The sequence below is a fragment of the Lichenostomus cassidix genome, chromosome 2 (genome assembly GCF_008360975.1).
Source record: "Lichenostomus cassidix isolate B80296 chromosome 2, HeHo_3.0, whole genome shotgun sequence".
Classification (NCBI taxonomy): Eukaryota; Metazoa; Chordata; class Aves; order Passeriformes; family Meliphagidae; genus Lichenostomus; species Lichenostomus cassidix.
The window spans coordinates 62,885,998-62,911,574 of NC_139482.1; the positions used below are offsets into that span (position 1 = coordinate 62,885,998).

Below are 25,577 nucleotides of genomic sequence, written 5' to 3' on the forward strand. Positions count from 1 at the left end.
AGCCTGAGGGGAAATTCAGAATACTTCTGAAAGAACCAGACTGATTCCAGATGTCGTTCCTTTTAACCTGGATCTCTAGCTGACCATGCTTTTCTGGTTAATTCCTCATAATAAGCTACCCAATTTGGTGGATTTGTGAAGAAAGGCCTTGAGATGAAATGTCTCCTTTTTAGAAATACTTGTCAATTTCCAGCAAGTAGTCTGATGAAAAGGCTAGACTTAAAAGAAGAGTAAAGTTGTCACAGAAATAAAGTGGGATTCTGGCACCAGTTGGCTTTAGAAGTATAGTTTTGGACAAAATTTAGAGGTCTTGGCTTGCCAGACTGAAGAGTAACTCCTGTGGAACAGCTGAATGAGAGGAAGGATACCATAAAGGGAAATTAGCCTGAAAAGAAAATGCCAACACTTTTTTCTCCCCCCATGTAGACGGCAGTTCTGGATCAGCTAAACAAAGAGGGAAAAGTATGCAAGGGACTTTAAAAAGCAAATTTCAACTTTCAGCTCTGGTTTTAATCTTGTGCATCCTTCTGTGTTTCCTTGCCAACACCTAGAGGCCTCACAAGTGCTAAAGCGCACGGGATTTCCAGTGGCAGTAATCATATGTAATGAAGTTCACTTGATGAAGTCACACTCACCAAGGCAAGAAAAATTTTAACAGCTTCCCCTGAGCTCAACTCCTCCCTGCCTCTCTTGCTTCCCATACAGACCTAGGGAAATGCTGCTCTGGGATGCCAATGCTGTAGAGCCGACATCCTCAGGAATCATTAAGGTGTGGTGTGTAGTAATCAGTGTGCTGTCCTGGGTAGGTGTGCAGATTCCCTGGAGCTGCCTGGCTGAAGAGAGAGCTGGACAGGCTGCCTTCTGCAACAACTTTTTCTGAATGCAGCATTTGTACCAGGCTGTTTCCTGCCAGTTTGGTTACTGGGCAGATAAAATGTATTTGATATCCTCTTAATTAATTGCTGCTTTTTTTTTTATTTGAAGTTGATTTATTGCTTCCGAGTAGCAAGTGTTTAGTAAGAGGAGTATAATTTTTAAGCTTTCCCTGCTTCTCTTCAGCCTGACTTCCTGCTGAACTACTTAAATATAACCACCATATCTGCTTTCCCTGACTTTGTGGCAGTATTATATATGCTTTTCAGTGAAATCCCCAACAGATGAAAATGTCTTTCACATCTGCCTTTGACTTCCAACGAATCTATAATTTTATACTGTGAATCTTTTTGGATGCATATGCCTTCGATTTTAGAATTTTAGAAAAGTGAAAAACATCTCCTCCCACCTCCAGCTGTTAAGGTGATTATTACATGTGTGGTACTTGGTGTGTCTTTTAAAAATTTTTCGGGGGAGTTTTTAAATTTTATACTATATGTAAGGATTTGCAGGTGAATTGAAGTGTAACAGCACAGAATTACTTGCACTCTACTTTATGGACTGTTTTTATCTGTCTGTCTATTCCAGCAGTGCCAATGATCACTCAGCAGCAACGTAGTAGAGGGCTGTCATAATCACACTGCAAAATCCCTAAATTGATTCTTAACTTCTCAGGCTCCTCCTTTGTTCTTAACCATGTTGTTTCCACAGTAAGAAATCTCTTTGCATTGCTATTCATGGGAGCAGGAATATCAATCAGATTTACAGGTGTGTACCTACCTCCATCATTTTTCTTGCCACTCCTGTGGTTCCAGCTCCTCTCTTGCATACCTTGGCACGTCTTGAGCATCTCTGTTGCTCAGCTGGTTTTCACATGCTTGTGAGAAGCAGCCTTCGTTCTGCAGCCATTGTGCTAGGGCTGGAGAGTCCCCAGTCTGTGTGGAACCACAGTTCCAAGTAAGCCCTAGATGGGATCATAAAAAATGTTTTCCCAAATACAAGGTGGATTACAGGGGCTGATTTACAGTTCTGTTTACATGAGGGGTTGGGCTGTTGTGCCTGCATTTCCAGACTTGATTGCATTTGTAATGATGTGTGTCTGGGTAATAACAGGAAGGTGCGATTTCAACTCGGGTAGCTGTTGCCCGCTCTGGCTTCAGCCTACCAGCAGAAGTGTAAATATGTGAAAGAAAATGAAATGCACGAGGATGCAGCAGCTTGGGTTTGAGCCTGGGTGAGCAACTGGAATATGAGCTCTGGGTATGCCTAAAACTTGTGATGGTGGTTTGGTAGCTGAGGCTGGAGCCTGTGCTGTCACACCCTTAATGCCACTTTTACTTAAATTAGTTAAAAACCTTTACAAAATCAGGCAGACATAGTGAAGATCTGTCTCAAAGGTTCTTTTAATTAGGAGCGTGAGAAACTAGTTGATGGTTGTTTGCAGTAAGAGAAGTTTTCCAAGCATCTGGGAGCATCATTTCCATGCATGAAGGGATCTCATTCTGTGTCTAGAAGGGAAATCGACTCAGCTCTCAGCCCCTGCATGGATGCAAAATTCGCTCCTCAGGTTAGATTGGAATGATGCTCTGCATTTTCTTGCAAGTCAAGTACTTTGCAACGTGAAAGGAAAACTAAGGTTTGCCATGAACTTCTCTGAGTTCTGTCAGGAGTAGCAGCATGAAATCAAGTTTCAGTACTTTCTTACTTAAAAAAATAACTGAAACAACAAGCCCCCCAGAGTTGCTGTTTGGGATCAGCAGAAGCAAATGGTTGGGAACTGGGGACAGAGAGAAAGGAGGTCTTGAATTGGGTTAACTTTTTCTTTCTGGTCTTGACAGATGCCCTCATTTCCCCAGATTTTTTAGCTCTCTCTCCAATCACACTACCCAGTTGGTTCCTGATCTTGCTTATCCAGCTATTAATATGGGTCAACGCTGTCAGTGCCTAAGCTGTGCCGTTTGCCTATCGTGCTGGGGGAAAAAAAAACCAACAAAAAACCAAACCAAAACAAAAAAAAAGCAAGCAAAAAAAACTCCCAAAAAACACACCCCAAAAAACCCCCCACAACATTTTTTAGATGATTTGAGTAGTTTATTCTTGGTAAAAGGATTGGGAAGAGACTTTTGATTTACAGAAATAAAACCTTACATTTCAGTGAATGTCACTAGACGTGGTGGTTCTTGATTTAAATTCTCATCCAATAATTTCAAACAACTTTTTCATATACTTAAGGTGTACTTTTGAAAACAGTAAGTTTTTACAGAATGGAAAAGGCTTATTTTTAGGTAGTTAGCTGTTTACTTGCTCGAGTTTTTAGTAAATCATTCCTGGTGAATTTGCAGTGTTGTTGAATGTCAAATTGCTAGTATGACTGTTTGAGATGTGCCTCCCTTACGTTTCCAACGTTGTGTAAATGAAGGCTGTCTGGACCTGTCACAACTGAAAGATGAATCCTGGTTTTGTTACAAAGGCCTTCCGAATTTCCACAGTGCCTATGGGAAGTGAAAATTTATTGAATTGTGGTAGGTGCTGGAAAGCAGGTAATGAGCTCTGCGCACCAATTCTGAGGTCACTTGTCACTCTTCTAATCAGTGCACTGAAAACAACCTCATGTATCCTCCCTTTTGGAGACCATGATTCAATGAAAACCTTTTATTTTATATTTTCTTCTAGAAGGGTGTTTTCATGTGTGCCACACACACACATTGTTCAGTTCTGTGCTAGTTGGCTTTCTTATATAATCCTGTTCAGAACTGTCTTGTCACAACAGCTCTGAAACCTTAAACAAAAGTATATGAAAAGTAATATGACTGTGATTATTGTCACAAGACAGAATGGACATCAGTTCCTTATCTATAGTGTTTATGAACTCCACCTTACAGATGTCCCTGGTATTTTGATTTAATTTTCCATTTCATCCAAATTCAAGAATAAGAGCCCCCTCTTTATAATTGCCATGTGATGCATTCTAAGGTGGATGTCATTGCTGTGGTGGATTTTTTGTGTGTTCAGTTTATTAAGGAATATCTAAGCATGTGCTCTTTTAGGTGGACTAAGATGCTTCTAATGCTTGTTCTTTGTCCTTAAAGGTGAGTCAGATGATACAGAATATGCAGGAAACATTTGAAAAAGGAGCACTTTTTAAGTACTTGATTTGTAAGATTTGGTTATCTTGCTCATAAACTTATGGTAATATTTTAAACGTTGTATTCTCCCCTTCTGTTGAGAAGGAAAAGAAAGTTGGGCCTTACACAAGCTGAAAGTAAAAAAGCAACTGCCATAAATTACATTTAGACAAATACACACCAAAAATAAGGTAAAGTTATTGGAAATTTGTGGCCTCCATTCATAAAATTATAACGCCTGACTTAGTTTGTAGATATTTGCAAGGGTACAGCGTTGCAGATATTGTTTGCAGTTGTGCTATTGAATTATTTTGGGCTGAACCAAGAGTCTGTGCTGTGGTGGCGAGATAATGTCGAGATCAGATGTGCTGATGTAATTTTGTTGGGTTTGTGAGCTTTCTAGTAATTGCATGCTTTTCCTCTCTTCCTGTGTTTCCTCTTCCTTCCTGGAGGTGTAATGCTGGCAGATGCCTGCCAAGCCTTTGGAAGGGAACCTGGGAAAATTACAGTGAAGTGTCAGCTTCTTCACAGACATCTTGAATGTTGTTCGCAGTAGAGACTGGAAGTATATGAGCAGAAATCCAGTGCTCTGCTAGCACTTCCTCTGGTGAAGGGCCTGAGGAGCTGGTGGCCGTGTGAGGGTTTGGGCCACGTGAGTGCATGGAGCAGAAGGGCAAGGATACTGTGAAGGGAAGAGGGCATCAGGCATGGGGAGCAGACTGTTATGCTTCCATCGCCTTTCTGCCCTTCACCAGCAGGTCTGTAATCTGTCAGCATATGTCCAGGAAATTGCCAGGAAGGATAGGATTCTCAAATGTAGCTCCTGCAAGTGATGTAGCTGAACTGAGAAGTGGGAGGAAAGCTGATGGCCCTTCCTGGAGACCATGTGCTGCATGCTGGCCAGCAGGGAGCATGGTGCTGGGGAAGCTGAGGACTTTGGTCTAATTAATTCATCTGCTCACAGAGCAACTTGTTTAACTCACATTTACGTCTGTGAACACAGTGAGCAAGATAATTTTTTTACTTGTGTTTCACTTGGTGTGGCAGCTGGGGAAGCTCTTCCAGGAGCATAATCCTGCCTTTTCTGTGCTAGTGAATGGGAGAGCACCCATGTTTCTAGAGCTGCACCGAATCCTGATTCTGATAATTGAGTAATTAAACAAACAGCCCTGCCTTTATGGCTTGAACGCAGCAGCTGGACCCTGTAAGATGCTTGGCTAAAATGGAGACATGATTGTTCCGTTTACGAATTGATTTTGCTTTTGAACTACCTTTATTTTCAGCTTTGTGTGGTAATGGAGATAAGAGGGAGAGTGGTGAAAACAAAGCAAAAATCAGTTAAAGCCATTTTGTCTCATCCTTTCTGGGCTGATTCCCCCTGTGCCAGTTTGGACTTACAGGGCAGGTTTTTGTGAGCCTCCCTCAGTGGGATAGGTGCCCTGCCTTTCCTTGCCCCACACGACTGGCCGTGGGAGTGGAGCAGTGTTGGGATTGGGTAGTGAGATTGGTTTCTAGTGCTCAGGCACAGTGGCCTTTTGGACATGGTGGCCCTTGGACTGCTTGCTGCAGAATTTGTGTGGAGGCACACATCTGTTTGAGGGGATAAGCAAGTTTTTGTCCCTGAGAAGTGAAATTTCACTGACCTGATCCCAAGGTGCTTTGGCACCTTGAGTTATTGCTCAAACAGAAATACGTCTTTTTCTGTCTTTCATGTAAGAAAAATGCAGTAGCATAAATTTGAGGGAATGAACCTATTTGAAGTGTTTGAGATGCACTGTAGAGGAAAATGGTGAAAACCTTTTTTTACAACTACATGGGTCTCCTTGTTCTCAATATCCCTCTGTGCTTAATGTCTTTCCGTGCTGATCCAGGACCGCTACTGTAGCTACAGCATCACCACGCTCTGTACCCAGTCTTGCGGACAGTTTGGTAGCCTTTTCTGTATTCCCATTTTGATGTCCTTCCTTCCTTCCTCCCCTGGCCATGGCAGCTCTGCAGTATGAACATAAGCACCCATGCCAGCTATCTCTGGCTGTGCCAGTGGCTGTCACCACTGCCTGGGTGGCCACTGTTCCCTCCTGAGCTTGACCCATTTGCAGTGCCTCCCACCCAGCACACAGAGTCCTCTTGTGCAGGTGCCAATGCCTGCAGCCACAGTCAACAGGTCTCTCTACCTGAGCATTGCCTCCTCACAGTAATTAATATATCTAGGATCTTAAAACTGTTTCCTAAATTAAAATAAGATTTATTATGGAACCAGGTCGTGGTGCCATCTACATCATGGACGGTGCTGCATCCTTGAGTGCTTATCCTGGGCCAACCATGTTTCTGGTTATGCATGTCTGCAGTGCAAAGAAAAGGACTGATTTCAGCACAAGCAGACAAGCATGCATTATTTCCTGGAAATTTCACATAAAAACAATTAATTTGTAGGTGAAATTGGACATGGCATTGAGTGGTGGTGTACTGTATGCTACTTTGCAATATTAAATACTTTGAGGTCTGTGAATGCTTCATTTTCTAGGCTTAGTTCTGCACACTCAGATGTATACTGGGCATTTACCAACACTGCGCTGGCCTTTCACTTGGCCTTGCTTTCCAGCTCTTTCCCTCTCTGTGGGTCTCCACTTACAGCACACAGTACCCCAAAAGCTGGTTGTAGTCCAGAGAGAAAAACTGTTCCTCAGGTTGGTGTTTTGCCTGAAGTGAAGACTCTGGTCATACTTCTCTCACTGCTAATATTTTTGTCCTCTTTTATTTTTTTAAATTAGTATTTCGCATTTCTTACCTGGCTGAGGCAAAATTATTATTTTTGCACCAGTAACCTTGTTTGTTTGTTTTTCCCCTAACTGCCCATCTCAGTCCTTCTGGAGATGAATTTTGAGCTTATTGTTTTCCCTGTCAATTTTCCAAGTTCCAGTAGTTTCAGCTCAGAACCTATTCTGCAACAGAAATAAGGGGTTTTATTATTATAGGAAGTAGGAGGTTTTTTTGTGAGAGCCTTACTAGATTGCGATCCCTGGCAAGTGTCAGAGGGCAGAAACACAGAAAAAAAAGCGGAAATGGAAGGGTTGCTTTCAGACGTTGTGGTTTATGTCTTTTTTATCCTCCTTTTCATTGCCTTGGTCTTGTGTGTATTTTTGGTCATGAATCCAAATTTTCACCCAATGAAGTTTGCTGTAAAATGCACTAGATTGTTTGACTCTTAAGTAAATTTCACAGCACTTTGATTTACTGCCTTTTCCATTTACATTTCAAAATGTTTCCAATCCGTAAATCTCTTTCTACCTCCTTATACTTTCGGCACCATACTTTTTTGGTGAAGTAGCTGGAGCAAAAGGACCTCTAACCTGAAAAGAGAATTTTTTTCATTCCACATTTGAATGTCCCACCTTTATTCTTGTGTGGGTTTTTTTGTTTTTTTCTTTACCTCTGCTATCCAAGACTGGTTGTTGAAGATAAACACTGGGGGAGCTAAATGAGATTACAGCACCACTTTGGTAACCTTCCTTAGTGAATGGGCAGTTGCTCTGTCCATAATGCAAAGCACTTAATGTATTGAGGCGTCTAAGAAAGAAAGCTACTAGTTCACCACTCAGCGTTCAATTTCCGGATAATAACATTTATTTGTCGCAAAAAAAAGAGTTAGTTCTGCAATGGCAAAGTAGATATTGTCACTCAAAGCACAGTCTTTTTATTAACCTCAGATTTATATGGTTAAGTAATTGTTGTATTAGTAGCATTTCTTGAGTGGTAAGGTGGAAAAAAAATAAGACAGATGTCTGTGTACAATGTGCTCCTTGTTTATTTATCTGTAGTAGGCTGGGGCAAGTAAATTGGCCCACTGTCAGGGGACTGTGACCGACAGCTTCAGCTCAGCCGGCTGAGGCTTGACACGCTGCAGCTCAAGGGCAATACGTGTCACAGACTTCTTTGTGCATATGTCGGTCTGTCCTTTCCTGTGCATAGCAAAAGGCATAGCAAAGAGCAAAAAGACTTGTACAAAAGTGATACGTACTGAATTTTGTTTTTCTTGAACAAACCAGTTGACAAAAAACTGTTGCTTTCCACTATGTGTATATAAGTGCCAGTGACTTTCTGTGGAAGGACAACATATTTCTCTGGAACAGAAATGCATATATGTGCATAGCTTGGTAGTAACACAGAATGCTTGGTGGTACTTTTTTTTTCTTAGTACAATACTGTTCAGATTTTGAAACTGAGGCAAATTCTTCTAATATACCCATTTCTACTTTGTTCGTCCAATTTTCATAACAGTTTAGATTAGAAATGTCCTAAGTTTGGTCTGAAACTAAACGCTTGTTACTAAGAAAGATGGGAGGATATTCATAAAAGAAAAAATATTTAATCTGTCTTCTTCCTGGCCATTTTCTTAAACTTGAAGTAAACAAGGTGAAATTGAGTGAATTTCTATTAAGCAGACTTCTCTGCTTTTGAGTCATGTAGGGAACAGACAATTGATGGCATATTTCCAGCTGGCAGAGCTGTCGAAAGGTAGCATGGAACTTCAACTTCATTTTTTTTTCCTTTTCAACATATGATTATGCAAGTCTAAGTAAGTTCCTCAGACAGTAAATATTCCTTCAGTGTGTAAAATAAAGAATAAATCTATGAGTTGGATTCAGTGGGTAAACAGATTATTATTGTACTACAGGGTTTTCTTCCATACTGTGGGTGCTTTAGACATTCAGATTTTTCAGAGATGATATGATGATCAACCTGGTATCAACTGTTGGAGTTGATCTGAAGTCTCATAAGTCTTCTTTTGATTTTTAGAGTTTTTTGTGGGGGGAGAAGGGGAGGGACAGGATAAGGGTTTTTCACAGTGAATATTTCCTAAAGCTTGTATGGAAAACCAGCCCATTTAAATCTGTCATCATTTTCAGAAATAGGAAAAAACGTCACCATATTTTGGTGGCTGTTATTTTTTCCGCATAAGGTACTTTGGGACTAATGATAATACTTGCATTTGCTATTGGTTGCATCTTGATCATGTTTTGCCAAGCATTAACTCCTTGTCTGAGCACGAGCAGCTTCTCATGGCTTTCCTCTCTTGTAAATAGTAGGAGGTGATAATCTGACTCAAATGAGTAAGTGACAAACTCTGCTTGCCCCCACCTCTAACTGGTGGCTGAAATCCTGTCTCTCCCCTCTGGTACTCTTTAGGACTATTTGGGTGCCTGAGGACATTGTAGCATCCTAGGAGGGCTTCAGAGGGCTAAAGCGACTGCTGCAGTGCTGTGGGTGTAAGGTCTGTGGGCACCAGCAACTTCCCAAATTTTGAGCAGAGACTCTGTGTTGGGAGTGTATAGCTCTCAGTGCTTGTTGTGTCATATTTTAAGAGCAAGGCGCATTTGTGCAATGCTTTCCCTGGGAGCATTGTTGCCTAGCGAAAAGAGTTAACGTCAACCCAAAACAAGCCGTGTGACTGCCCATGGCTTAGTTTGGTCACACAGCAGAGACAAAAAAAAATCATTGAATTGCTCTTTACTGACAAATACTCCTTCAATGGAGTTGGTGTAAATTTAGTCAGTTCACTTTGTTGAGTATCGAGAGCACTGTGATATGTAAATAAAGCTTTATCAGACGACATAGATTTAAAATTCCACAGTTGGCAAGGAAGCGTTAGCAGTGTAATATAATACAAATATTTACACAGTAACTTCTAAGTCTTCAATAAGTGCTTAATATTTGAAATATGTGTTGTGAAAACATTGACTGATTAAGCTGTACCATTGCTGCTACATCTGTACGGAGCAACTTGCAATGGCTAGGATGCTGGAGTCACAGGGAAGAGTAGGTCACCCAGTAATGCAAAGGCATTTAAACAAGTCACACCTGGCTTGGTTTGGTTTTTTTAAAATTTAATTAGGATTCAGCACGATCTGCTTTCCCAAGGCACACATAGCTCCATCCCTGCATCTTGTTGGAGCTGCTGCTCTCAGAGGGTGTTGCATTCATGTAACGTGACTGGATGTGATCACATGCCCAGTGCATCTAAGACTGCTGAAGTAGGAAAATCGAGCCACTAAATTTATGCCTGCCCACAACATGGAGGGTAACGATCACTAGTCTGTCCCTCCTCCTTGTATCTGTCATGGCCATTTGATAGGGAATTGCAGTGGGCTGAAATGATGGATTGTTGATCTTTTGCCTGCCTGCAGCATCACAGGAATGGTGCTGGGCTCTAACGGGTCTGCTTGTTTTGCGGGGAGCAGAGGCTGGTGGCCGAGGAGATTCTGTCTTGGGGTGGATATATCTGCCTTGCCTGGTCCATCAGTGCATTCAGCCTCCAGTTCCAGCATTACTCATGAGTGAGCTAACAAAACAGTAGAATCAATAGACTGCAAATAAAAATAAACAGAAACACAGCTCCTAAACTTGCCTGGATGATTCTCTGTTGCCACCTCATTTGCCAAGAGACTGCAAGAGCTGATCCATGCCTAAAAATGTACTGCTGCTCTCTAATTCTATCTTTTTTTTCCTCCCTTCTTCTGGCTACCCTGCTTTGCCTTCTGCAAGCACACAGCACGGCTGGAAACCAGTGTGGTTTGCTGTGTGCTTAAAGTGTGAAATTAAGGTTGAGTTTATTGTCGGTGCTGTGGGTACAATCCAATCACAGACTTGATCACAGGTGGCCTTCATAACCATCACTGTGGTGTTGCTAGTTATGATTTAGCCAGCTCCTGGAATGTTTTGGCAGAAACTCATTGCTGATATGCCCTGGTCTGTCCAGACCCCCATGACAAGTTCATTTCACTAAAACCATCCTTTTCCACAGAGAAGCAACAGACATCTTCCATCAAGCCCACAGTCTTTTCCCTTGGGACGGTAGAAATAATGTGGCTGATCATGCAGTAAACCCAGCCCACATAACGAAGTGCCCCGTCTTTTCCTACCTCAGTCTAATGCAAACAACCAGCACCTGATGCTGATTGTGTGTGGGGAGGTGTCTACCAGCCTGTGCTTCTGGCCACTCCCTGGGCAGCTGCAGTGCTACCTGGCTCAGCCTTTAGGAGGGCTGGAGGTGGGCAGTGCTATATGGGGCCGCACAGAGTTGTCCCAAAATCTTACCTTGGCATTTGCTCCTGCTGCAGATGCAGAAGGTTTTCAGGTGTTGGTCAGTTGTGGTGGTAACATACAAAGCTAGATTGTGCAAGAGAAAGGTGAAACGGCAAGTGATTCCATCAGAAGCTGGTGCTGGGGATGTTGCTGTGGGTGGTTTAGCAGGCAGGTAACGTCTCTGAGGTAAGGCTGTTACGCTTGCCCATCCCAGTGACCTTAGCTTGAGGTAGATGAAGAGAGGTTGGAGAGTTTGCAGAGAAATGATACAATTCTTGTACTGCTCATGGTGTTTTTGCAAGGCTAAGAGCAAATAATCATGAAGTGAGCTGGCAGGTTTATGATTGGGTTTTATGAGCATTTACAATGTTTATAATCTGACATTGAACTTGCAGTTTAAGAGGTGAAAGGTTTAAAGGAGCACAGTAGCAAAGGTGTACTGCTGAATTTCTTCTGGGTGTAATATTAACATACATCTTAGGTGCTTCCCTGGCATTTGGTAAAGTATGTCTTATGCAGTTCATAGCGAGTGTGTCACTGATTAAAGTGGCCTCCATCCATAACACATGCTCCATAGAGGCAAGAATTGAACAGAAAATGTGATTTTGCCTTCTCTAAGGAAGGATATGTGTTAGAGGCAGCTGCCTTGTGGGGTGTAACTGCTTAGGCCCCAAAATGCAGCCTTTACCATTTCCATTTAAATCCCAGCCTCAGAAATACTGTACATTGTCCATGTCTGCTTGTTTTCTTCATTGTTTTTCTGGTACCAGTAAAAATCTAAAGCCCCCTCCAATCTTTAAACTGGAATTCTTAAATTATGGCCTTTCCCCGTGGTACTTTTGGAGGAAATGAATACTTTTTCCCCCTGCTCCTTTTCTTGTGATTCTGCATCCACTTCTTCGGATAGATCTGTGCTTCAGAGGTCCTGCCTGCAGATGTTTGCATATGTGCAGCACAAGCCTGTTCTTACTTAACTATCCATTTCTGTTTTCCAGTGTTACCTCGTCTTGCTCTGCGGGGCTCGGTGAGCAGCAGGTTTGCTGCTGGCTAGCTTTTTGAGATTTCTCTTATGCACAGTACTGTATTTGTCTCCTGGTTCTTTGATTTGTAATGTTTTGCCTTTGATTGCTGCAGAAGGTATAAACAAGCCTGTCAAAAGCCTTGTTTAGCATGCAGATTCTGTGGGGGTGGCTGGCATCGTCAGACCCTAAAATAGATCTAGCATTGAACTGAACGGCTTAAAAACCCTGGGAATTTAATTTGATCTTATCTGTTGCCTTAAATATTGGGACTGAATGAGGATTTCTCTAACAGAACAGAAGGTGAACATGTTGGTAAGTGACAGTAATAGAAGAAGGGTCCAGACCTGCTGTCATTGAGATGCTCTTCTGTAATCAGAGGCTGGGCTTGGCCATGGGTAGCGGCTTGTCTGCTCTAAGTCACCCTACCTGGGGAGGGTAATGCTGTGTCCTCTGATGTTACAGCATCCATGGGGATGGTTATTCTGAAATGCTTCCCTGGATCCTGTTGTGGAATAGTCATTGTAGGAAAACCTAAAGCAGTTCCTCATGGTTTTAGCATCTGTTTTATGCTGGCTTTGTGAAGGAAGAAAGAAGGAGCTGCAAAATCACACAGGGGTTCCTTTTTTCCCTCCTCTTTTTCATGTAGCACCATGCAGTTAGCAATATCATAGCTGGGGTTTTCAGTTGTGGTGGTGTGAAGGTAACAATGATTTGGCTTCAGCGTGCTGCAACAGCTGCAGAATTCATTGGAGCTTAGAAGCCTGTGAGTTATAGCTGTGATGCCATTTACAGTTTTTATGGAAGAGCTCTTAAATTTGTGAAATGTGTTACTTTTTGAAGTGCATTACATTTGTAATTTGAATTCTCTAAAATCCTGTCTGAGGGGAAAAAAAGACCTTTGAAATTCCCCCTCTACCTGCTAAAACCACAAGGAACTCTTACCAAGCGAGGTAGCAAGTCTCTTCAATTGAGTGATAGAACACATAGATGGATTTGTAAGTGCTAAAATGTCAATTAGTGCACTTAAAAGCTTAATGGTCGTCTTTGATGTACTTCTAATATCTCCAGTAAAGTTTGACTGTTGCCATTGATCAGGGAGTGGAGGACGGATGAGGGAATTGAAGTCCAAACCAAACAGGTCTCATGGAGCTTGTGTGTGGCAAAGCAGCACTCTGATTTTTCTTGGTGTGAAATTCTTGACTTGGGTACTCTACGTGATCTGATGCAACTTCTGTGCCAGGTAGTGGTCTTTTACCCTCCCTGGCACTGGTTATTTGCAGAATAACTTCTGGGAAGTTACTCTGATGCATTCATCTGAATTGAGTGATAGCCTCACATAGCAAATGTCCATTTTATTATCTGCTTCCCTGTGCTACTACAAAGCCATAATTTATTTGCTGGATAATATTTTGAAAGTCAAACGTATTTAATATTGAAGAGCGAACTTGGGAAAGCTTTGGAGTGTAAGTGTTCACTGCTTATATAGCTTATCTTCATGCAGAAAATTCACTGATATAACTACACTGACGTGAAAATACATTTAGAGAAGCTTTAGAGTCTCCTCTTACATGTCCTTTAATTGGCTTAGGAGCAAAGAGTATAGGTTTAGTTTACATCTCCCAGCTTCAGTGGGTACTTTCTTCCCAGCTTTAAAGGATATTCTGCCAGTCGGGAATGTAAACAAGGACAAAATTATTCTGATAGAAATCTTCCTTTTTGGGTAGTACATCAAGCAAAATCAACATGTCACACTTTTAGCACAGTATCAGTGTGTCTGTCCCAGGAGCCTGTGTCAATTCAACTGATTTGCTTCCCCATCAGACTCAGTAAATTTGACTCAGGCCCCAGTATCCTGAGGTTTCCAAGGAACAGATTCAGCACATTTGACTGTCGTTACCCCTCCTTGGCATTTAAAGATTGACCAGATTTTTTTTTTCTTCTTTTTTAAATCTTTTTTTAAACCTGATGATTGCCTTGAATGAGTGATATCCTGTAGACTGATGTGAAAAAGGAAGAAATCAAACATTGCCAAGCTAAGGCAAGGGACTCCTTGCATCACCCAGACGTGCTTTGGGTCAGATTTATGCAAACTTGCAGGTCCATCACAGCTCAAGTTACTTTATGGGTAGAATTTGCCATGCCTGCAGCTTTGCTTATGTCACTCTGCACTGCTGGCTATGGTCCTTTTGCACAGCTTTGATGGTGGAGCTACTCATGTAGGCATGAGCTGCTGCAGTGCCATCAAAGTGAGTCAGGTGAGCCAAAATTCAAGGAGACCTCTGTCCACAACCTCAAGCCTGAAGGCATCATGATCCTGGTGGGCACAGGTATATTAAACAATGTAGCTAAACTAGATAGGCTTTGGGCTGGTGTACTTTCTTCATTGAGGGAACAATCTTAAGTTCTGTATAATTTTTGCTTATATATATATACACACACGCACACACACACACACACATGTACGACTGTACTCCTGGAAAGCAGATAGATGAGCAGATCTTTCACTGTGTTATAGCAAGATTTCAGCATCCAGGTAACATAGTCCTACAAAAGAAATTGTGTAAACACTGACCTCCTGTTGTACGTGTGAGGATAGATGCTAAGCACATCAGCAGTTCTTCAGCTTCTCTAAGGTACTGATACCATTGACCAACCTTTCAGACTCTGTGAGATGCCAAAAAATTAGATCTCTTTAAATTCCCATCAAAATACCGAAAGCAAATTTATAACAGACCACTTTTATCTTTGTCTCTTCCCTACTACCTATACACTATTTTGGAATGCAAAAGTGGTTAGTATTTTTCAAGTCAAGGATCGGGCTTTCCAGTTGACTGGGGAAAAAAGTCTTAATATAATTAGCAATATGCAGCAGGATTGGATTAGCCATACACATCTGTAGGTCTTATTAGCAGACATTTAAACTGCAGAAAATGCTTTTTATTAGACTGTATTCATACTGCATACTGGAGCTTGAACACCTTTATAAAAATATGAACTGAATCAAAATGAAATGAATTAGAAAGAATGTATTTGAATTTAATTATCTTGAGCTGCTGAATACTCTTTGCATATTGGGTTTTATGTGTCTATCTGAAGTGTACTTGGTGGAGAGTTCTGATTAGAACTGGAGACTGCATAAGAATATTTGGAACGTGAAATTTATAAATGGCAGTGTTTTTCAGCTAGGAGTGTAGAGTTTTTTTGGAGCTTGCTGCCCTTCTTACTTCTCTTTTCCCCCTCTTCTTAAGCTACTTTTATGTTCAAATTAATACCAGATCGTGAAAAAGAAGAAATCCTGTTGTGGCTCTTGGTCTTCTGCAACATGATCAGAGTTGTCAGATCTGCAGCTGCAGGAGATTTTTTTACCTTTGTGTGTTTCATGGCTCATACTACTTTGTTCTTTGACTGTACCATTTAACCGTGAAAGTGGGGGCTGTGGATGGCACGGGACATGTGGCTGCCTTGACTACTGTCTCAGATGTCGGACATGCCAAGACTCAAAGAGCTGATTTGGCAGCTGCCCAGCAGATTTTTATAAAGGCTCAGTTGGTGGCCAGAAACGCAGGCTGTCAGAGTTGTGTTATGCAATAAATTGTTTTTCAGCAGAAGTTTCTAATCCAATTTCAGCTGTATTTTTTTTTTTTTTTGTACTATGTAATCAAAGATAAATATACATTATTTCATGGTACTTCAGAGAAGTGAAGACGTGTAGTGTAAACATCACCTGTCAGGTAGGTTTGTTTGTTTTTCTTTAAAGAAAGATTTAGACCTGTTCACCAACATAGGAATTGAGGCTTAAATTATTTTTGTTTCTGCCTGGGAGGCATGTATTTGTGCACAGCATACCTTTTCAAAGATCATTCAATGTACCTTTTAGGAGACATTCCCTTTATTTGAAGAGATCACCAGATAAGGAACCTATTTATCAAATCAGAGCTTTTGCTCAGGCATAAATTGTCTACAGGTGATGGTCAGACAGAAAATTGTACTTTTTCAGGCTGTGACCTGTCTGAATCGTTGCAGGCCCTGCCACCCCCTTTTATTTCCCTTTTATTTGTCTAAAGTATGTAATTCATTTTGGAAAAAGTGGGTAAGGTTCATCGGAACACAGTGAGATATTTGGGGTTCACAGTAGTTACATTACAGCGAGGTGGCTTTCATTTCCTGAACACCATCTGTGATGCTCTCCCTTCCTTATTGTGACTGTCATGGTTTAGTGCTGTGGTGGGCTTGCATCCCTCCAAGTGTGAGCTGCTGCTCAAAGGGACAATCCCACTTTTCTGACCCAGCAGTAGTTACCATTTGGTTACGTGGTTACGGGGATAAGGAAGCTGATCTGGATGAAAACAGTATTTTTTCTTGTCTTGGGATGAGATTTTGGCTCTTCTGATCAAGCTGGTCAAATGGCCCCATAAGGGCTAGTGCTGGCATTGGGTTTGGAGCAGGTGTATCCTGTGTGATGGCAGGTAAATTAAGCTGGTTATGGAAACCACTCCCTCAGTCTGAATAATTATCTTACACCTCCACACCTCTTTTTACCAGCACTCTACCACCTTTAGCTTATGTCAGATCCCAAAGCTCAGATGCTGTGGGTGCAAATTGGTTGTTTAGATTCCTGATCTGGCATGAGAGAGTCATAGTTGTGGAGTTAGTGCTATCAGTGAGATGGTTCGAGTTGAAGTCATGCTGCAAGTTGATAAATTAAGCAACTTTAGACCTGTCTTTGCTCTGGATTTGTTTGGGCTTATCCTTTTTTTCTTTTTCTTATTTTTTTTTCTTATTTTTTTTCCTTTTTCTTATTTTTTTTTCTTATTTTTTTTCCTTTTTTTTTTTTTTTTTTTAAGCATTTATCTTGGCGGCCCAATATGGGAAACAATTGACACCATGTCAGCTTTCACTGGTTTCATATTGAGTAATAGTTTTCTAGAGGTGCAGAAACATCATCAAGGTCTCTTAAGTTTATGTAACAGAAAGAATTAACACATGAACTGACTGTTTTTAAATATTTCATTATTTGGCCTAAGATAAATTTAGGAACTATATTTTATGCCTGACTTCTGGGAGTGACTTGTATTTGGAGATTTTGACTGTAACTCTTCTACCATAATGTATTTTTGCAAGAGCAGGTTGAAGCTTAGTGGGCTTAAAAGTGCCAGAGGCCTTTAGTGACCCAAAAACCAGAGTGTTTCTCTCCCATGCTGCTCTTCAGAATTCTTCTGAAAAGAGGAAATGTGGTCCCTGGTGCAGCAGAAGGCAGTGAAAGAGTGGAAACCAATGGGAGATTGCAAGGGATGAAAGCTGGGGGAGAAGTGCTAAAGCAGGAAGAAGAGAGATTTTTGTTTTCCTCCAGATATCATTAGTTCTTCAAGTCAGGAGCTGCAATGTAATGTGAGTTCTTCGGGGAAGTTTTCTGGAAGTACGAGGGGGGAAAAGTAGCTATAATTACCAAATAGACTTAAATGTGAAAACCAGAGGCATTAATAAAGGAAATTTCCCCTTTCTTCATGTTAGTTAGCACATTTTTAAAACATGACCTATTTTCCTAAATTAGACAGAACAGATTACATTTTCCAGAAGGCATGAGTCACTCTACTATAAAGTCTCCAAGCTGTATCAATCTTCATCAACTCAAGCCATTCATGAGGTTTTATTTTTTCTCACTGAATATAAGCAGTTTGTTTTAAATGAGGAACTGCTACATCCTCTCTGGATAGTTTAACTTGATTAAAAGGTTAAATATTAAATAAGTGCGAACTTTATTCTGAGAGGAGAAGGGAGTAGAGAGACCTTGATAGCAAGCGAAAGACTACAAGGTTTTTACTGTGGGTATATATAACTGGTTTGCACCATGCTCTGCTTGGCTGTAAGAAGTCCAAACAGCATGATAACTGCCAGAAGGAACCAAAAATCTTTATTTATGGAGATTCAGTTGAATATATTACAGTCTGGTTTCAAATTGTTACCCTGGAAGTTCAAACTTTTGCTAGGAGTTTGTGCCGAGAAGAGCTTCTGCTGTCTGGTCATGGAACAGCCCACTAGGTCTTGCAGGTTACTTAGAGAGGGAGGTTACACCGATGGGCCAGCAGTGGGGTTTCCCTCTGTGATGTGCATTTGGGGCGGTGAGGAGGTTGATGGAACTTTGTGATATGATGGAGACCTCTGCTAACGCAGCAGGGGAAGTACATGTGTTGATACAGCAGTAAGACTTTACACTTTCTCATGAGGTTCACTCCGTGCTGTACAGATACTGAGAAGTTAGGCTTTGTAAATGAGTAGGATAATTGCTAGTAAGGGCTAATTGCACTTAGCACTGGTAACTCGCCCAAGACTGCGTGGGAGGATCACTCTCAGCCTCAGAAGGTGTATCTGGGTTTTCCACCAATTCCTCTTTGGTCTGACTTTTAGAGAGAAGCAGGTATATCTGTTTTCCATTGATAATATACAGCCAAAAGGCAAAAATCTGTTGCAGGTCTTGAATCTGGTAAACAAACGTTTCCATCTTGGTCCTTTAGCTGAAAAGCAATTTGTATGATCTATGAAAATGTGTTGTCTGTTTTTCATGCAAACGACATATTTTTGTTATGTTGCTAACTAAATGCAGTAAAAACCACCCTTTGAAATAGCTTTCCTCAAAAATATCCTTGAGGAAAGGGTAGAAACTTGTGGTTTATTTTTCCCATTGCTTCAAAATGACCTTCTTACATCTGAGGGAAAGACTCTCTGGGGGCTGTTGAACCATGAAAGCATATTCATTTAGGGCATTGGGTGCCACAGTGATTTTAACCGAGTGTTGGATGCAGTATTGGAAAAAGAAAAAAGAGGGAGTTTGTGTTTTCTTGTTTTGCTTTTTGCAACCTGGCATGAAGAATGAGGTCAGGAGATGCGTGCTTGGGAAAGACCCAAAGAGAATTGGAAACATGCCAGCCACACTGAGTCATAACACACATGCTTATAAGTATCTTTGTACCTTGCAAAGTCCTGACTTTTCAAATAAAACCCTCACTGCTGTAAAAGTATTTACACAAAAATTAAAGCAAATAGCATGGAGTGCTGCATGCATTCTCCCTTGTTCCAGCTTTGTTCTACCCTGTGAACTATGACTTCTGTTTGCTTAAGGCAAGGCTCGGCCAGGCCAAAGAATGCTGTATCTGCAGTGAATGAAGGGAGAAGCTTGAGTCATGCTTCTGCTGCTTGTGCTCAAGGAGCACAGCAGCTCTCGTGATTGCAGGCTACATTTCACCTGCCCAGGAGGTGGTGTGAAGCCTACCCCTCACTTCTGCTATTTTAAAATTAGGATTTGAGTATAATTTTGGAAATAGGAAGGCTATGTGCAGGCCACATGTGCACACCATGCAGCTGGACTGCAGGGAACAAGCACCTAAACTGTAGTTGAATGGTGAAAGATACACGTGGTGTACATTTTTTAATTTTTTGCAAATATATACACATTATGTATCAATGCATATTATATATAATTATTTTTATATATTGATTAAATATTAATATGTATTTTAGTTGGTATGCACATACACTAATAGACATGTATTTTATATTTCATTCATTACATACATTTAGCATGCATTATATACATTTAATGTGCATGTAGCAAAACACACATATGCATGTGTGTGTATATAGAAATATTCCCAAATTACCAGTGTGTTTTAGTAGCGTGTTCAGCCATGTAGTGCAACTGAAAGTTGTTCTCCAATCTGCAAGGTAACATCCTGTGTAGGAATGTACTGTGTAGGTAGAGGGAGGTTGTGCTCCTCTTCCCCTTCCCGTTGGGCTGAACTTGCAAAGCTCTTGCTTGACTGTCCTGGTAGCTGAAGTTCAGACATAAGTGTACAATGTGTGGTTCCCTGCAGTGGCATCACAAAGAAGGTGGCATGATTTTTTTTTTTTTTTAAATTTTTAAAAGTAATTTAAAGAAGTTATGTTGCGTTTCTTAATTCTGCTCCAGGGTTTCCCTGGTTGTTTGAATCTGTTAGTTTTATTCTGAGTTTATAAAATAATCTTACTGTCATACTGGGAGGCAGAAATAATCTCAGTTGACCTGCACAGTGAAGGCTGTGGGCTTGTGGTGATGAACCTACAGTTTAAGATGTTCTTCAATCCTTTTTTGGGTCCGAGTCAATAATGGACAATCCATTAGTTCCCCATAAGTCGTTTCAATGGCTAATTACTTGCACAGTTGCAGAAATTGTTCTTTAATTCTGACTTACATTTTTCTGAATCAAGTTCCAGCTGTTGCTATACCCCTATATATACTATACCCCTCTCTGCCAGCCTTGAGAGCCATCTATTAACAAATCTCTACTCCCAGTGGAAATACTTAAAGGCAGCAATTGAGTCAGTCGCTTTGAGCTTGGTGGGGGGAGGGTGGGGGTATTGAGAAGTTACATAGATTAAATTCCTCAAGACTTTCACTTGACCAGATTTCCAAGCAGTTCTTGGTGGATGTGTATTTTGCTAAAGTGAGCTAACTCTTGCAGTTGGTGGTGGCGTGAGTGCGGACTGGGCACACGGCTCCTCTCCGTCTGCTGGGGTGATGAAGTGGAGGCAATGTGACCCATGTAACGATGGTTGAATGTGTCAGGAGCTGGAGCTGCGGCTCAGCTGGGCTCGGAGTCAGCTGCTCTCCGGTGCGGCTGCTTTTGTGCCATAGGCTCCAGGGAAGATGCACTTGGCAATTGTGAAACTTTTATTGCTCCTGTGTATGGAGCCATGTGAATGCAGGTGCTGGCAGCGGCTTATCCCCATATTTTGCTGACCTTGGATAGCACACAGTGTTGGAGAACTTGAGGACCCTTTTTCAAGCTGGGTGGTGTGTGTGGGGGAAGCCCACAGCAGAGCGGTGCAGGCAGAACAGCAGCTGCAGCCTCGACACGACTGGGCTAGTGGGAGCTCTGCTGTGGAAAGACTCTCCATGTGCATTTCTGGAGGCAGCACTGCTGTTTTCAGAGGGTGCATGAAGCCAGTGTGGTTCATCTGGAGTTTCACAGGAATTGAGTGTGGTGTGAAGTTGCTTCAGGGCTTGCTGACAGCGGTGTTTGTTCCTGACTTCTGGAACCCATCTCTTTGCTGGTGGCACTAATGGCTGGGCAGCCCCCAGGCTGGTGGAAGGCAGGAGTGTGTCCTGCAGTGCTGGGGCCTCCAGCTGGCACTAGGGAGACCCCTTGGCTGCCAGAAAATTGGGTGTCAGGTTGCACACCATGATGTGTCCAACACATTGTCTGGAGAGAGGGAAATGACTCCAGGCTGCTCACAGGAGGGTGGCCTAGCCTAGAGGCTGGTGGTGTGCGGTGGTGATCTCCTCTCCTAGAGGAGGGACTGTGGTGACCTCCTTCCCTCCCACAGGAGGGATTGTGGTGACCTCCTTCCCTTCTACAGAAGGGGCTGTAGCCAGCTGGGTGCCAAGGCACATGTTTTGTGGTCAGCACATGCCGATTTAAAGACCAGTCCTGTCAGCAGGTTTCACCCTGTCACTATTGAAGCAGTGAATGCTGCCATGTGCTCCTTGCAGTGAGCTGTTGTGACAGAGTGGATTTAATTTCTTTTGGGTTATTTTTTTCTAATATTAAAAAAAAAAAATTTCCTGTGTTTTTATTTGGGTGAATGGGCCAGTGAGATCAGAAAGCAATGGGTGTTTTTGTGCAGCTTCCAGTACGAATGCCAGTGAAGGGAGCGAGTGGTGTCCATAACATGGACAGGGGCTGAAGGTGCTTATGACTGTTTCCTAGCTGAGCGTGACTCCCTTGACGAATTATTAAGTAGTTCCCGTAAAAACAGAAATGCATGATGTCCCATCGGGCCCTTGTTGGTGGGAATGTAAATGGAGGTGTCCGTGAGCAAGCTTTGTTAAAATTGAGCTGCAGCCCTCTTGTGTTTGGCGTTGCTTCTGGTTATGGCTGTAGTTGTGTTGGCAGCAAAATGGTAAGCCAGAGTTGTTTGTGTAAACCTTTGTTGGCAAAACAACTGGATGTACTAGTCCTTTTAAAATGCTTGCCGATAGATTTTTTTGGTCTTTTTTTGGTTGCTGTGGGTGTTGGGTTACAAATTTTGCTTTCTTGGCCCAGAAATGCCTGTGCTCTAAAACTCCCTGGGCATAGCTCAGCCTTTTTCAAAGTGTAGTAGTTTGTCCCTCGTGCGAAATGCACATCCTGCTGCCAAAATGCTGGCTGCTTTCACGGCACTCATTGTGTTGCTTGTTTTGTTTTGTTTTGTTTTTTAACTCCTGCCAAGTAATTTGTCCTAGAATTTTTTTGGGGGGGGAGGGTGAGGGCTGGAAATGTTTTTGATCACAATTCAGCAGCTGAATGTCAATATGTCACTAGAGCAGCATAGAAAAAGCCATCACTGGTCACCCTAAACTGTGCTTATTTTTCGGAAGTTGGTGGTGTCTGTCCTGAGTTTGGCACATGAATGGTCTAAACTCTCCTGCCTCCTGGTGGGGGGATGGCTGATGGGGCTTGTGGAGTTTCCAGTGTAAGGTGACAGTGACAGTACGCTGTGGTACTCTTACCACATACGGTCTGCCTAGAAATGTTAATCTTTTGCTTTGGCAGTGATGTAGCCCCTGAGGAATTCAAGGGCAAGAATGCACAAATAGTGATTTTCAAAGACCCCAAGACAATTACAGGGCTTATGAAAATATGATGACTTACCTGTTTCACTTACGTCTTTATATCAATTTAATTTATTTGAATGCTGACTTAATTTATTTGAATGCTAAAGGCTTTAGGAAAATACTTTTCCAGGGAATTAATCTTTTAACTAAAGCGAGTACTAAATATGACATAGACTAGTATTCCTTTTGACGAAATAGCATTTGTCTCCTAAAAATAAAGTGGAAAACATATGCCTCATAAGCCAAATTCTACTTGGCTTCATGCTGAGATAAATTCAGAATAACTTGATTTTATCAATGTACAGCTTCATTGTAACACTGCAATAAATGCAAATCACTAAACCAGAAAGAAAAATAACCTGAGTCAAGATGCACAAAGGCCAAAATGGCAACAAGAAGTTGGTTCACCAAACCTGCCTCTTCAGTTTCTGCAACATACATTTTAGTGTTTTGTTGGGTTTTTTTCCCCTCCTCTTAATTATCTGGGAGAACATTTTTTAGCTGTGATTAATTTCTCCATGAGGGATTCATTATAAGGATTTTAACAATTAAGTTTCACCTCCTGTCTTATACCTGGTACATGGCTACTGCTGTTTGCAGAATAAAGGATTAGAGGGACTAATGCTTTGATTTGATGATAATTCTTATGTTTCTGTTTTCTGTCAGAGCTGATGACATTGCATTTTCTTACACTATTTTTCTTCAGTTTCTCTCTTTTTTTTCATTAAAAATAATCTGTGTAGCTCTAGGCTTTGGGGGTTTATTTGGTTCTGTTTGTTTTTTTCTTTTGTTTCAGGTGCATGCAACTAATGTCTCCTTTCTGATTTCATCTTTTTTTAGGATGACAGCGATGGGATTCCCTGGTCAGAGGAGAGGGTGGTGCGGAAGGTCCTTTATTTATCTCTGAAGGAGTTCAAGAATGCACAGAAGCGGCAGCACAGCGATGGCATTAGTGGGAGCCTCAAGACAGTGAACGGTGAGATGCCTCTGTGGTGCTGCTGGAAGGACTCAATCCTTTTTCCTTGTGGTTCTTCGGTAGCAGGGAGGGAGACCAGTGTACCATCTGGCACATATTGTGCCCTTTTGATCTGCGCAGAAGAACTTGTTTCTGGAGTGCTTGAAATGCCCAGTTTGAACAATCCATATGTTTTGGTTTCTGGCTAACTGATTTAGATGGGGATCAGGATGGAGGGTAGATTCCAGGCAGGAGGACAGGGACAGGCTGCCATTCAGGAGAAAAGCAGCCTATCAGTCTGCTTCCCGATGTGCTGAGTATGTCAGCAGAGAAGTTTACCATTTAAAAGTGGTTGGCTTCACTTACCTTGGGGAAGTACACTTGGACAGAATTTACATACTGTCGCTTAGACGTAAGAAACTGGCTCACTAGCATCTGTCTCTGGAGTAATTCAAGTCCACAGGTGAAGTAGCATAGGATCTACAAAACGAGTTAAAGGGCTGAGAGGACACAAGCACTGTGACATTGGACTCCCCTAGTTTAGTAGTTCACAGAGCAGTTGATTAAAGGTATCAAAAGGAGATGCAGACAAGCTGAGCTGACAGGAGCTTGAAAGGGACTGAATTTTATTTCTTTAATGCTCCAGTCAGTTATTATCTGTTGCCTCCCCTTCCCTTAAAGCTTGCTTAAAAAAGCTGTAGTGTCCTGAGAGGTGAATATAAAGTGTGTTTCTTTCAGATTGACTTAGACCCTTACTTGAAAAGGCTTTGTCATGCTGGCTTGAGCCATGAAAGTGATGACTAGCAGGATTCAGATTTCTGGGCAGGCTTACGGTTTTCACTCACAAGAGCTTATTTGTTTCTTTATGGAGGTTTATGGCAGCTCCTTTTAGGCATGTGCATGACTATACATGTGCTAATGCATTAAAGCAGCAGCTGGGTGCTTGCTGGGTAGGTTATTGATATTTATATGTAGCTTGTGTTGTTGACATGGTGAGTCAGATTCCACTGAGTGTTACTGCCAACAAGGCAAAAACTAGGGGAATGGTTGGATAACTATAAGGCAGCATGATAAAGTCACTGTATTGCATAAGCAATTGCAAACTCCATAATGTGACTAAAGAAGACCTCAGACTTCCGAGTTCAGTAATAATATTAAATACTGATCTAATGGGAAGGGGCATCTAGCTTTAAGAGCAATCCATTTATAAGCTTGGAGGTGTACACAAAACAGCGTTGGCTTTTTTCTCTCCAACACCTCTGCATCATTGATCTTCTGTCAAACACAATTTCTCTTGGACAGTTTCTTATTCCATTGTGGGGGTTTTGTTTAGTCAAAGGAAAAAAGTCTAAAGGCGTGAAGCACAATAATTAAAGCACAGTAATTGTGTGTTAGGAGGCTTTGATGATGTGCCAGGTTATGGGATGACTGAGGTTTTCATGGTGTCTAGTATCTCCAAAGGCAGCTTAGATAAAAAGTGAGTTGGCTGGGAGTGCTGTGTCAATGCAGGTACCAGACATGGAGTATGCCACTGGCTTTCCCTGGCAGCAACAGAGCTTTTCTCCCTCACAAAAGTAGATGACCGGTTATTTGGGGGTTGGGGTTTTTTAATTGAGCCAGAATGATATTTCATATTGCTCTTTCTGTTTGCTAAATGATTTTTTACAAGTCCTGTGTTGGCATTGCTCTGTTTCAACATCTCTGTCCAAAAGCAATGTTTTTTAGCCATTGAGATTTGGAAGAATGTTTCATTATGCAAAGAAAAAAAGCAAAAGGGAGGAGGATTGATATTGTGCAGTGACATCAAGAAAATAAATTTAAACATTCAGTTTGTTCATTATATTAAAAAAAAAAAAAAAGTAGCCGTGTGTTTTCAAATCCATGGGTCT

General features: G+C 41.7%; 1 protein-coding gene and 1 long non-coding RNA gene across 2 annotated transcripts in view; both read left to right on the plus strand.

Annotated features, from left to right (window-relative positions):
- Positions 1–10,402, plus strand: part of LOC146441490 (uncharacterized) — a 76,616-nt gene extending 66,214 nt beyond the window's left edge. Inside the window, exon 2 of the long non-coding RNA XR_014849929.1 lies at positions 10,235–10,402. This is a non-coding gene — a long non-coding RNA (uncharacterized LOC146441490). The remainder of the gene's footprint in view (positions 1–10,234) is intronic.
- Positions 1–25,577, plus strand: part of JARID2 (jumonji and AT-rich interaction domain containing 2) — a 214,183-nt gene that overhangs the window by 69,041 nt on the left and 119,565 nt on the right. Inside the window, exon 2 of the mRNA XM_085051817.1 lies at positions 23,574–23,709. Coding sequence (XP_084907943.1) covers positions 23,574–23,709 — 136 coding nt within the window. The remainder of the gene's footprint in view (positions 1–23,573; positions 23,710–25,577) is intronic.